General features: G+C 35.1%; 1 protein-coding gene across 1 annotated transcript; it reads right to left on the reverse strand.

The window, feature by feature from the left end:
- Positions 1–8,972: 8,972 nt before the first annotated feature.
- Positions 8,973–12,606, reverse strand: LOC145005401 (oxoglutarate-dependent flavonoid 7-O-demethylase 1-like). The gene is made up of 4 exons (XM_078964481.1): positions 12,274–12,606; positions 11,951–12,198; positions 11,251–11,575; positions 8,973–9,514 (listed from the first exon to the last, which is right to left on the reverse strand). Exons 1-4 carry the CDS (start codon positions 12,517–12,519, stop codon positions 9,245–9,247), a joined length of 1,089 nt encoding a protein of 362 aa, XP_078820607.1. The 5' UTR covers positions 12,520–12,606; the 3' UTR covers positions 8,973–9,244.
- Between the last annotated feature and the right edge of the window lie 1,154 nt (positions 12,607–13,760).

Below are 13,760 nucleotides of genomic sequence, written 5' to 3' on the forward strand. Positions count from 1 at the left end.
TGGCCTGATGAAGCATAATCGCAAGGGTTCTAAGGTTGTATTTCAAGGAACAAGTCCTTTGGTGAAGTTTGGAAGATTTGCAGAAATCAAAGAAGCTCATGCTCCTCAAGATATTCTGGTCCATGAGCCTGAAGTTGTTGATGATGTCACTCCTCCTGTAGTAATCATGGTAGAGGAGCATGTGCCTGTTCATGATGTTGTTGTTGATGATGATGATGATGATGATGATGATGATGATGGTGATGATGATGATGATGATGATGTTGATGATGATGATGATGATGATGATGATGATGATGATGGTGATGTTAATGATGATGATGATGATGATGATGATGATGATGAAGGAGAAAGGATTGATGAAGGGGGTATTACAAGAGGTTTTAATGATGAAGATTTCATGTTTGATTTTGAGCTAAGTGATGATGATATTCGTTCATTCTTTGAGTTTGATGAAGTCGATGACATTGTGAGCTTTCCAACTGAAACTGAGGGAGATATAAGCATTTTCAAGTTGCCGTCTCAATCACCCGCTCAGATGGAAGAAGTCATTGGTCTTTTGGATTCAACTGCAAGGATTCCTCCCTAAGCAGTTTTCACTCTAAACATTAATTCATCTGAATGTGATCTTGGAAAGTCTCAAGCCTCCCATCCGCCTCTTAAACAAAGACGTGTTGATCCTCGGTCGGGAGTGCTTATTCGGGAACAAACTCAATCTGCTCAATAGCCAACCCCATCCAACGAACCAAGGCAACCAGCTCGTGTCGAAATCTAAATGTTGCATGAGGGGCCCATTTTGTTCATACATCTTTTGAAGCAAGAAGCTCATCACCTCTCGGTGGCTCCTCAACTCCTCAACCTGCACATGATGCCGCTTCCGAATAGCTTGCCAGGTTTCTAGCCCGAGAAAGTGTTGACCCTGCACCTAAAGACAAAGGTATATCAATTGGCGTAGGGAGCTCCGATAAAGAAGATCCAACAAAATTTGAGCTAAAGGAAAAAATTGGAGTGTTGAATCAAAAGCTTATTGAGAAGGACATTTTGATTGGAACTCTAGACATTAGAGTTTCCGAGCTTGAAAAGGAAAATACTTAAAAGCCAAAACAAATTTCTGATTTACTGCTAAATCTTGGAGCTCTCACTGTTGGATACTTTGAGTTGAAGAATACGATGATTAGTGAATTTGGCGACAAATTCAAAACATCTATCAGTGAGCCAAATGAAGCTAGTGTATTTGAACATTCAAATGCTGACCCCAGAGTTATCTTGAAGCAAGCTCAAAGACAAGCCAAAACTCAAGAAAAGGGAAATTGTTTTACATGAAAAACTCTTATCAAAACATTCGTGGAGATCAGTCCCAAGTGAGTGTCATTGAGCTTGGGAAAAGGAGGTTCCAAGCCAAGTATGGAGATAAGTTGGGAATAAAGGTATGGGGATTGCATGACAAGAAGAATATATGGGTGGTTAAAAGAAAAATTGGCAATGTGGAGTACTATGCACACAAAAATGACTTAAGTTCTTGGACTAAAGTTGATATTATAGAATTAGCTAGTGCTTCCTTCTACAATCCATTGAATGATCCACACGAGATTGAATTCAAGATTTTCTTGGAGAATCAAGTAAAAAGGAAATTCGATGTGATGAAGACCGCATACTCTTTCATGAATAAATTCAAAGGCGTACTTGACCCCAACACCAACCGAACCGTAAAAAATGTGATGTGGCCTCCTACCAAGCAGACACAACCAATTCCCATTTTACAGCAGTCACCTGTTGTGTCTCTGCATAATATGGAATATTGGGTCGTTGATGAAGCCACATCCACTGCTGTCATCAAGCTTCCAAATGGTGCGATTCATCTTGTTTAAGCGAAGGATCTCTTACAGTTCGGTGAGCGTGATATTTGTACTCTGGCTAGGCATTAAATCGTGGTAAAAAAATGACATTTTGGAGATTGCTTCCAAAGAATTCACTAGTATGGTCGCTGAAATAATCAACAAAAGGATGTGGGTAGGCGCTATGGGGAGCTCAGATGTACTGATCGTCGACAAGCCATGAGATGAAGCTAGCATCAAACCAAGGGGGAGATTGTTAGGACATATTTTGTTGGTTTGTGGTAGGCATATACATTGTAGGCTTTGTTATTCTTGTGTTAGGGCTTTATTTGCGTTTTAGGTTGGGTGGACCAAAATCAGACTTGATTTCGGTCCCTTGGTGTTTTTGGTTTTGGGTTGGCTTGTTCTTTTATGTTCCCTATATAAGGAGACTTGTATGACTATTTTCAAGGTTAGCAGTTTTCAATTATAGCATTGTGAAGGCTCCTTTGTACCAGACGATTTCTTGAATACAATCATGTACATTGGATTGATTTTTCTTCTTCTTCTTCTTGATCTATTTTATTTTGATTCATTGATATTGTTTGATCATTAGTTGGTAAATTGTTTGGGACTTACAGCTATGAAATGTTATATTACCATGGTATGTGTAGACTATTAATATAAACATTGAGTTATAGTTTACATGCAATAGAATAATGTTGGCTAGACCAAGGGGTTCGCATAGGAACCAATTATGGGGCTTTGTCTAGATGATTTGTTCTCCAGTAAAGGTTAGCACTAGTTTTATCACTTTATATGGCTAGTGTTGTCACGTTACATGACTAGTGTTGTCACTTTACTTTACTAGTTGTAACGTCCCAAAAATACGAGCCAAAAATTTCATTTTTAAAACATATACTTAGCAAAACATTAGAAATAAAACATTCACCGATCATATCATTTCATAAAAGATGTGCGTGTCTGGATATCAATTTATAAAAACATAACAATGTCAGAGTATAAATCCCCAGGAAGATCTCATAGTATGGAATACAAAACGTGTGTGTGATGTGCCGCTACCGCGCCAGCTCCTTCCCCTTCGAAGAAGAGGTACCTGAAACGAAAAACTGAAAACTGTAAGCATGAAGTTTAGTGAGTTCCCTCATCATACCACATACCATACAATCACATATCATACATACTGCTGGGCAATTCTGGGGTGCCCAACTTACCCGGTACGACCATTCTGGGGTGCCGACCTACCCGTGTCAAGCCGTTCTGGGGTGCTGACTATCCATGTCAAGCCATTCTGGGGTGCTGACTACCCATCGGCCCTAACAACTAGGGGTGTTCACGGGGCGGTTCGGTTCGGATAGTAATAAAATTATGAACCATGACCACGGGGCGGGTACCTCATGCGCACTAACCAAAACTGAACCATATTGACAAAAAACCGAACTGAACCGAACCGTATGAAAGCGGGTAACCACGGTTCGGTTCACCGGTACCCGCTAAAATATAAAAAATTAAATTCAATTGAAACTACAAACTCCATTTTAGTTATCTCTTTCTTAAAATCAGTAAGTCAAAGAGTTTACAAAAAACATAATGAAGTTTAAAAAACGGAATGAGTTCAAATATCATATATTATAATTTGTATAATAAATACAATAATAAAAATAACAAGAAAATCAAATGAACATAGAATAACAAAATTGGAGTTGTCGATATGGATTTTTGTTTAGGTTATTGGACTCGTAGATCAATCAAAACAATACTAATGAAATAATACTTTTTTTGCTTTAATATATATATATATATATATATATATATATATATATATATATATATATATATATATATATATATAGGCCTGACAATTGGGTTGGGTTGGGGTTGGCGGGTTGGCGGGTTGAAATTCAGAAACTCAACCCAACCCATATAATATATGGGTTGGTGGGTTGTCGGGTCACGGGTTGATGGGTTGGAAACATCAACCCAACCCAACCCAACCCATATAACCCGTATAAATATATGGGTTGGCGGGTTCACATGTCAATGAGTCGAACCCAACACGTATAATCCATTTAATAAGCAACACATTTTAAGATGAAATTGAAAAATCCAAATAAAATGAAGTCTAAAAGTCATAAACATTAAACATAAAGTCATAAACATCCAAATAAAACTCTAAAAATCAAAACATTCATGAAAAGTGCAATTGTTCAAACATACTGCAGAGTGTAGATTGTTACTTACCGTAAAGAGAAAGGAAGGTGGGTTGAAAACGTCAAAGCTGACAAGAGTGAGTACGAACAGCGATGAGCAAATGAGGAGCGGGTGACGATTGGACGGATGAGTGATTAAATCGTGAGTTCGTGATGTTGCTTCCATCGAAGATCGGTCCTTAACTCCTTAATCTTTATCCTTCGTTCGATCGTTCGTGAATGTGGAGACTGGAGCAGGTGAGGAACGATTTTTTTTATTAAGGCACGTAAATACCTAATGGCTGGTTTCACAAAGACTCAACAGTCAACACTCAAGGAGTCAAGGTCAAAGATGGATGATGGGATCATGAGACACATGCCCAACAGTAGCCCACAACACAATGCCACATTGGCCAAACATATGGCTGATGATATACGAAATTATGAACGAATACCAAATTAAAATTTAAGGATATGATAAATAGAAACTAATAGTATAATATGATGTTAGATTGTTAAAAAATAAAATAAATAGATAATTAAATATATTAGGCAGGTTGGCGGGTTGACCCGCGAACCCAAACAGGTAACCCAACCCAACCCATTAAATAAACGGGTTGGCGGGTTGATGGGTTGACGGGTTGGCGGGTCATAAATCTCAACCCTAACCCGCTTATTTTCGTGTCGGGTTCGTGTCGGGTTACGGGTTGGGTCAAGAGTTGCCACCCCTATATATATATATATATATATATATATATATATATATATATATATATATATATATATATATATATATATATATATATATATATATAATCAAACGGTTCGGTTCGGGTAACCGCGGATACCTAGATATGAAAACCAAAAACCGACCCATTGATATTCGGTTTTTTCGGTTTCGGTTTTTTTTGGTTTTGGTTTTTTCGGTTTCGGAGTGGCCGGTTCGGCTTGGTTTTTCGGTTTTGCGGTTTTTTTGCACACCCCTACTCACAACCGATCCTCGGGGACTATTTCACCCCCTACTGCTACTATCACATATATCATAACATAACATATTATTAGACATATCTGGGGTGCCTGAACTACCCTTCGGTCCTATCAACCGAACTCGGGGACTGGTCCCCTCCTACTACCTCTATCGCATATAACATAACAAGCCAGAATGCAAACATATCATCACATACTGTCAGGTGTATATGGGGTGTCTGACTACCCTTAGGTCCTAACAACCGAACTCTACTACTATCACATACAACATATCATGCTAGCATATAACATATCAGGTAGTAGCAAACCTAGATGATATCACAAAGACAATCATCTATCATACGTCTCCTATTGGTGTGCCGGTATTGTGGCCTTAGACCCACCGCTACTAGAAGGTAACTCACCTCGTAGTAGCTGCTGATCTGCGTGGGAACGGTTTGTCTACTGCTGCTGCTCCGGAAATCCTTCGGCTGCAATTCCCACCAAACACTCAGTCAAATACTGCTAACCGACCTCAGGGTAAAATGACCATTTACCCCTAACTAAACCAAGAGTCAAAGTCAAAGTCAACTTCCAGTTGACCCGACTCGTCGAGTTGGCTCGCCAACTCGTCGAGTCCCTATCCCTTCGATTGACCATAATCCCATCTTTACTCGTCGAGTTAGGCATTGACTCGATGAGTTTTCCTTCTAAGCCGATGTCCAATAGTCCTTCATCCTACTCGTCGAGTTCATCTTCATCCGAAGAACATTCTATGCTGAGACTCACCGAGTTGTATGAACAACTCGCCGAGTCTGTTCTTGAGGAAAGAAGATTGCCTTGAACTCGCCGAGTCAGGGCATTGACTCGCCGAGTTCCTTCATCAATGAGTCTGGCTTCCGACCCACTAAGTCACATCCCATGACTCACTACTCCACCCATCAAACACGAAAAAGGGGAAAACTCGGGGACTCGCGACTCTACTCGCCGAGTCCGATAAACGACTCGCCGAGTCTTTCTCATGCAAATACTATATACTCGATTTTGCTTGAAACCAGCTCATGCCATACATAGATCTGGGTTCTTAGGGCTTGATTAACACGTAAAGTTTCCAACTTTACGTGTAAATAAACACTAATGAAGGTTTTAGGACTCAAAATGCACTAAAAGAGTAGATCTAGGGCTTTCAGGCAATATGGCTCCATAAAGGCAGTAGATCTGAGCTCCTGGAGCTCAATCATGCCTATATCTAAGGGTTAATCAACTTATTACAAACCCTAACTCGAAAACAAGCTTGGAAATGGCTCAATAAGGACTTTAATGGAGCTACAAAGGAATATAAGCATGCAAACAAAGGGAAACTGAGTTATACCTCAAGGAAATCACTGAAATAACATAAGGATGCCTAGCCTCCTTCTTCTCTTCTTGATCTACTCTTCTTTTCTCTCAAAATCTTCAAGAAACACACCAAAGCACTTCAATCTCTCATGAAATAAGGGTTTGGACGATGTTGGGAGCTCTGAAGGTGAAGGGGGGCTAGGTTGAGGCGCATAAGGTTGGTTTATAAAGGGTGCAAACCCTTGAAATTTAGGGTTTCATCAGACATCGGGGACTCACCGAGTACAGTATATGGACTCGCCGAGTCACCAACTTAAACGTGTTCCATATCCCGTCTCTACTATGCGAGTCGGGCCAACAACTCGCCGAGTCCAAGGCTAAAATTGCAAATACTTAGATAAATTTTACGTACCAGGAACCAAGTGCTACACTAGTGTTGTCACTTATGTGACCATCTCAAATTAGAATGTTCAAGAAATAGATAATTTTTAATAAATAATTATTAAATAAATATGTTATTTTTAACTCACTAAACTTATTGTCTGATAAATATTGTTTTTCCATCTATTCTTGGTTCAGGTAGCATAACTTAGTATGAGTGGCGATATCATCAACAAGACATGGACTGGATTTAGATTTTTGTACTGTATAATCTTTTTGCGTTAATTATGATTGTGATAAGGTTTGTGCACCCGATAAGTTTCTGGGCAAATGCTATATGGTTTAGGATTGATGATGTATAAAAACTCTAGCACATTCCCATAAAATAATATTAAAAGGTATCTAAAATTTTTGGGTGTTACAAGTTGGTATCAGAGCTATAGTTTAATTGAGTTAGGTTTGGATTGTCTACACCTAGGCTTAAACTATGATGATAGAAAAGAACCAAAATGTCGTAGGATCATTATTACTAATATTAGGAAGTGATATGATTACTAAAATGTTTTGTATAAGAAGTTTTATGTTAATAGTTGTACTTATCAAAGTGATGCGATGATATTAGTTTAGTAACAACTACCATTTAGAAGATTATACGTACTAGAAGCACCCCAGTACAGGGTCATGAATGCAAAGGAAGTACCGGAGGAAATCAAGGACCACATGCAGTCACTTTGGAAGCTATAAAAAAGGCTTTTGGAAAAAAACGTTGAATGGTTTTTGAAACTATAGATTTTGAACGATGATATATAAAACTATGAATAATTCCCAGGAAATAATATTAAAATGTATCTTAAAGTTTTAGGTGTTACACAACATATAGTTGGACCTCTCCCCTTGGGCCTATAGTAACAACTAGACCTCCCGGGTATCTTGGCCTACAGTACAGAGCATGATCGCCTCAACCCAAGTTGACATATGCAAACAAACAAAACAATAGCCAACAAACACGGGTAATCTTAATAGATCTGCCGATCTAACAGATCACTATAGCATATCAACATCCTATACAAAAAGAATACATACATCAGTACAACATATAGTGAGAAAACTCACCTTCTTGAATAGCAGATAATCAACACAACTCACACAAAAAGAAACTAGTTGTATGAGCCATCTATACAACAATCATAGGCACATCCTCAATCGATATCTTAAAACCATTAGGTTCACCAAAAGTCAACTTGGTCAAAAAGTCAAAGGCAAAGTCAACCATGTTTTACCACCACGTCGTGGCCAAGCATATGCCACATCGTGGTAGCCTCATGGCAAAATAGTCGCAAGAATGCTTATCACCACGTCGTAGTGATCAAACCACCACATTGTGGCATATGTTCTGGCCAACTAAATATATTAAGCTTTTAATCCCTTAAGCCACTCATCCATACTTTTCAGGAAGCTTTCTTACACAGAAATACATCATAAAGAAAAGATCTTTATGTACATGCATGGTGGATACATGTCTTCTCCAAGTTAGGTCAAAAATGAAATAAATGAGCTCAAAACTCATGCATAAGACCAACGATTCCCTAGAACATTAGATTTGGAACATATAACCATAAAGGAACATCAAGGATCCATTAAGTTGCCAACTTTATAGAATCAATCCACTCAAACCACCTTAAACACGGAGAAAAGTGCATAAAAGCCTAGATTTAGAAATGTTACACACAAAAGTCCATAATGAGTGTAAGAAGGCAATGAGGAGCTTGCTTGCTAAATTTTAAACTAAGAACACCTTATTATTGCTTAAAAATAACAAAACACCACCAAAAAACTTTAAGATCCAACCAAGGAAGGCAATGGTTTGTTCTAAGTCAAGAGGGAATGATGGAGGCTGAAGGTGAGCAAACCCTAACCATCACATCTCTTAAATAGGGACACTAACCCCGGAAATTAGTGTTTTGCATAATGGTCTCCGTCGTGGGCACTAACCCTAGAAATTAGGGTTTTGCTTAATGGTTGCCAGCACGTCGTGGTGGACACGATATGGTGGCGACTATTATGCAAAACCTTTATTTCCGCGGTTAGTAATTTATTTAAGGATGATGAAGTATGGCAATTGCATATAAGGCAAACAAATCTCTTTTATTTACATATGTACAATTTGATACAATACATTCAATAATACACACTTATATACAACTATATATATATATATATATATATATATATATATATATATATATATATATATATCACATAGTAAACCGTTGCAACCCTCCTGTCATAACGGTTGAATAACTATCATTAACTGTGATAACCGCCATGTTAACTGTTTGTGTCTAGCTTATACTTCGAATAACATTCAATATTTAGATCCATATCAACACTACATGTAAAACATGGAGTTCATAGCTACTATATAGATTATTTATATGTCAATCATGATCAATTTATTTTTTATTTGTTTCTAGCTTATATTTCGAATAACGTCAATCAAATTATTTTACGATAAAACATGACCAAGATATTTGATCAAGTTTCAGTTACTTCACTGCTCTTTATTTTCAATTTCTCGATAAATGTCTTTCCATTGAGCTTGCGGGAGAAGAAGTCCTTGAGGTACTGTTCCATTACGAGTGTTTTGTACAGCGCTGGGTCTCCTGTAATTGTTAGGAGACTCTTTGCTGGTCCAACATCTGCATCAAGCTTTGGATTAAAAAACATGGCTAATGAAATCCTCTCTTTTGTTGTGTTAACAGTTGCTCTATGCTCAATGCTTTTGTACATACCATTGCTCATTATCTGGAAATACATATAATTTAAAACTAGTAAGCATGCAAATGGATTGTTGTAGCACTTGCCATCAATATTTGATTTGTGTGAAATTCAATATGATATTTCATGAAAAATATTAAGCCTCATTCGAATATATGATTTTTCATAATATTTATAGAATATATCAAAATAATCCACCAAGATTAGTTTCTGTAGGCTTTTCAAAAAAGAAGTATACCACTATAGCTTCTGTATACAGAAACCATGAAAACCTTTAGTATAAAACCTAAACAGAAATCCGTTCTGCAGACTAATTAATACGTCCCACTTTTCAAGAAAACTGAAACTTATAAGTTAAATGGTCTAGATACTCATTATAGATATAAACCAAAGCTTGGGTGGTTACATTTAAACCGAATTAAAGCTGCACCTTCGGGTAGCTAGTACTTAATTTACGTTTGTAATAAGTTTACAGTTGCTCTAGTTTGAACTGGAACATGAATGTTTACCTGCCTAATAAATCATAATAAAACATACAACTAATTTAGTGAAATCTGGAAGAAAAGAAAACCCTAGTGCACAACAACTATGACCCGGAGAGATACTCAACTAAAAATGGGTGATATTTAAATGTTTCATTAGGGCACAACACCATAAAGTAAGTCGCCTGATCTCAAATATATATATATACACTCTAATAAATAAATATTTTTTTGACACATTTCATACCTAATTCAATTTGTCAAATTTTATTTTGTGGTTATTTTGAATTTATTTCTTTTGCACGTATCATTTTATGAGTTTTCTATTTTAATAAATTTTACATAATTTTTTAATGTAATAATTAAAATAAATATATTAATAAATAAATATCAATTTCATTAATAGATTTATCTTTTTATTTTCAAAATTTCAAATTAAAGTTCATTAGTTTATTTTATTTATTTATTTATATTTAAAAGATTAAAAAAATCAATTTTAATAATTCATTATTTTTTTATTTTTTCTTATAAATACAAAGTTATTAAATATTTAGACATTTATATTTAACTTTTTTTAATTCATTCATATAATACATGAGTCTTACTTTTAATATATTTATTATAATATTCTTAAACATCAATCCTAACTTGATTTACTTTCAATGTTTTTAAATTTTCACTATTATCTTTCTTTTACATCACATCTTTTTGCCGAATACCTATTATGTTATATATATTATAGTTTAAAATGAAAATTATATGAGAGGAAGATAAATGTAAAATTATAAAAATTTTGGAAGTAAATCAAGTTAGGAGTTTAATTATAAGAATATTAGACAATTACAATGTATATATATATATATATATATATATATATATATATATGATACAAAATGACATAATATTGTGAGTTTGGGTACGTAAGTTTATATACCTTATGGGTATATTCACTTTTCCCATATATATATATATATATATATATATATATATATATATATATATATATATATATATATATATATATATATATATATATATATATATATATATATATATATATATATATATATATATATATATATATATATATATATATATGGAATCAAAATGCATGTATACCCACGTTTCAAAATTGAACTATAATATAATTATCCATTCATTTGTTTTGGATTTCTTTCCGGTTAATTTTTAAACCCATTTTGCAGGTCGCATTTATTAAGTAGATTTATTATATTTGAGATTTGAGATTTGAGATTTGAGATTGTTAGCCAGTAGCCTAACCTCAAGAATGTCTCCAATATTTACGACCAAAGCATCTGGAAGAACATCCAGAGGGATCCATACCCCATCTTTCTTGACTTGCAAACCGTCGACATCGTTGACTTGGAGAAGAATGGTAATTCCAGTAGCGTCAGAATGAGGGGAAAGACCGATGACCAGATCTGGTTGTGGACATGGAGGATAGTAAGTCATCCTCACTGATTGGATTCCATCTTCAAATTTATCTACCATCTCTTTCTTGTCAATATCTACTGCTTGCCCAATTAATCCTAACAAATTAATCGCAAGTTTTTGCACTTCTTGCAAGTAGTTCTCCATGGTATCTCTGTTGAAAAAAATAAAAAGAAATATAGAGAGAGTTGTATAACTTATTAAGATTGTATCAAATTATTTATCAAGCTAAATGTTTATTTTTTGTGACGAGAGATCACAATATTGCTTTTGGCCGACTTTATATATGATTCCAGTTGCACTTCAGTTAGTATATATATAGATTGATTGTTTTATGACAATATGATACATATGTTTATTGAGATATATATATACAGATGGGGATCGAGATGATGGATCAAATCTCTGTACAAGCTTATCAATCGAGTCTCTCAATGCAAATCAATCAAAAAAAGTTATCTTAATGTCAATAGACATATCATCGAGAGATACAAATAAACAGTTTTCAAAGAGCTGAAGAGACCGAGACCTTAATGATGGAGGGAACTCTGGAAGTAAATGGGATTTCCTTCTCTGAATAGGATTGGTGATCATGTAAAAGCGATCAGCCCAGTCAATTTTTTGATCTTGAGTATGGAGTATGGTTTGACCATACCCCTCATACTCACCTCCCTCCAACTTGTACCTCTGCTTCTCTTCCACAGGCATGTTGAAAAATTGTATGGTTTCCTTCTTCATTTTCTCCACTAACAATTTGTCTACTCCATGATTCACCAACTACATATTAATTCAATTGAAGGTCATCTACAATAGATATTGAACATAAGTTTGAGCTTTATAAAGATACTTCACCTGAAAGATTCCCCATTCTTGGCACACAGAGCGCAGACTTTTCAAGTTATCGTCGTTCGTTCCTAACATCTTGATAAAATCTTTCAAATCAATGACTGGGATAGAGGGCAAAGGTGAAGATCCATTAAAGATAACGGTGGGTTCTCGGTTTTCCTGAACATAGCGATCAGGGACAGCTACTTTGAATTCTTTTGCAAGTTCTTGAAGACTCACATGGATGGGTATCAATGGTTGGGAGGAAGCCATTCAAAAATCGGTTGTTAACAGTTGGAGTGTTTGTTATGCTACAAAGTGAGAAGTCTCTTATAAATAACAATAGTTCGCTATGTGTTGGTTTAAATAGAAAAGATTTGCTTGCCAAAACGTGATATATCAAAATGACACATAGGTGACAAGAGTTGCATGGACTTGCTCAATGCATCGATAGTTCTTGCATGGGACTTGCTCAATACATCAATAGTTGTTAGTAGCTAACCCTGAGAAATTAAATATCCTCAAAGGCCTATGACGAACAAGAAAAAAATGGCCATTGTGGTTATTATAAGTTGTTATTTTTAAATAAAAACATATAATAATAAAAAATTGGGCTTTGTGCAGCTGTCCACTTTGTTTCACCTCAACACCCTCCATGGTTCTTAGGCCATCTCCAATGGATTAAACCCATGAAGAGTTGTATGGATTGCCAATTAGGAAAGAGAATATATACATTCACTTTAATTATTAAAAAATTAATAAATTTTCAATTACAACTTCATTCCACCGTTCAATGGCCATTCAACTACACACTCTCTCTTCTCTATATGATATTCATATTTATTCCATTAAACCCTCATACAACTCCTATTGTGGATGACCTTAGAGCATCTACATTACATATCCATAGAATTTAATGGATTAATTGTAACATCATCATTCACTATTCTATAAAACGCTATCAATTTTTTCTCATTCTGTATTAAACTCTACCAAGTTCAATGAAACATATTTTAAATTATTATTTAAGAATTAGAGAACTTTGTTTGAATATTTCAATGATTCTTGAACTTCAAATTTGTTTGAATATTTCAATGATTCTTGAACTTCAAATCCATTCAACATGCCATTTTTCAATAATAACATTTCATCTATTGAATGTATACGTACACTTGTCACCAACAAGTTTATGTAAATGTACAGTTTTTTTTTTTTTTTTTTTTTAAAAACACTGCACGTTCAGATTATTTAATAACTCATTGCCTATTTTCATGTTTCTCACACTTATTATTCATTATATCCCTTTTCTGTCAATGAAATTTATATTCTATTTAATTATTATTGAAAAGTCGGGCAATAAATCTGTGGTCAAAGATTTTTACTAATTAAATTATATATAGAATCAGGCGTGCATTGCAGTATTTACAAAGGAGAATATAAGTTTTCATTGATATACAACATATGTTAGGTTATCATATATATTTAAATAAGGGACCCATATATATAAAAAATGA

This window comes from Lactuca saligna, chromosome 7 (assembly GCF_052625555.1).
Source record: "Lactuca saligna cultivar CGN05327 chromosome 7, ASM5262555v1, whole genome shotgun sequence".
Lineage (NCBI taxonomy): Eukaryota > Viridiplantae > Streptophyta > Magnoliopsida > Asterales > Asteraceae > Lactuca > Lactuca saligna.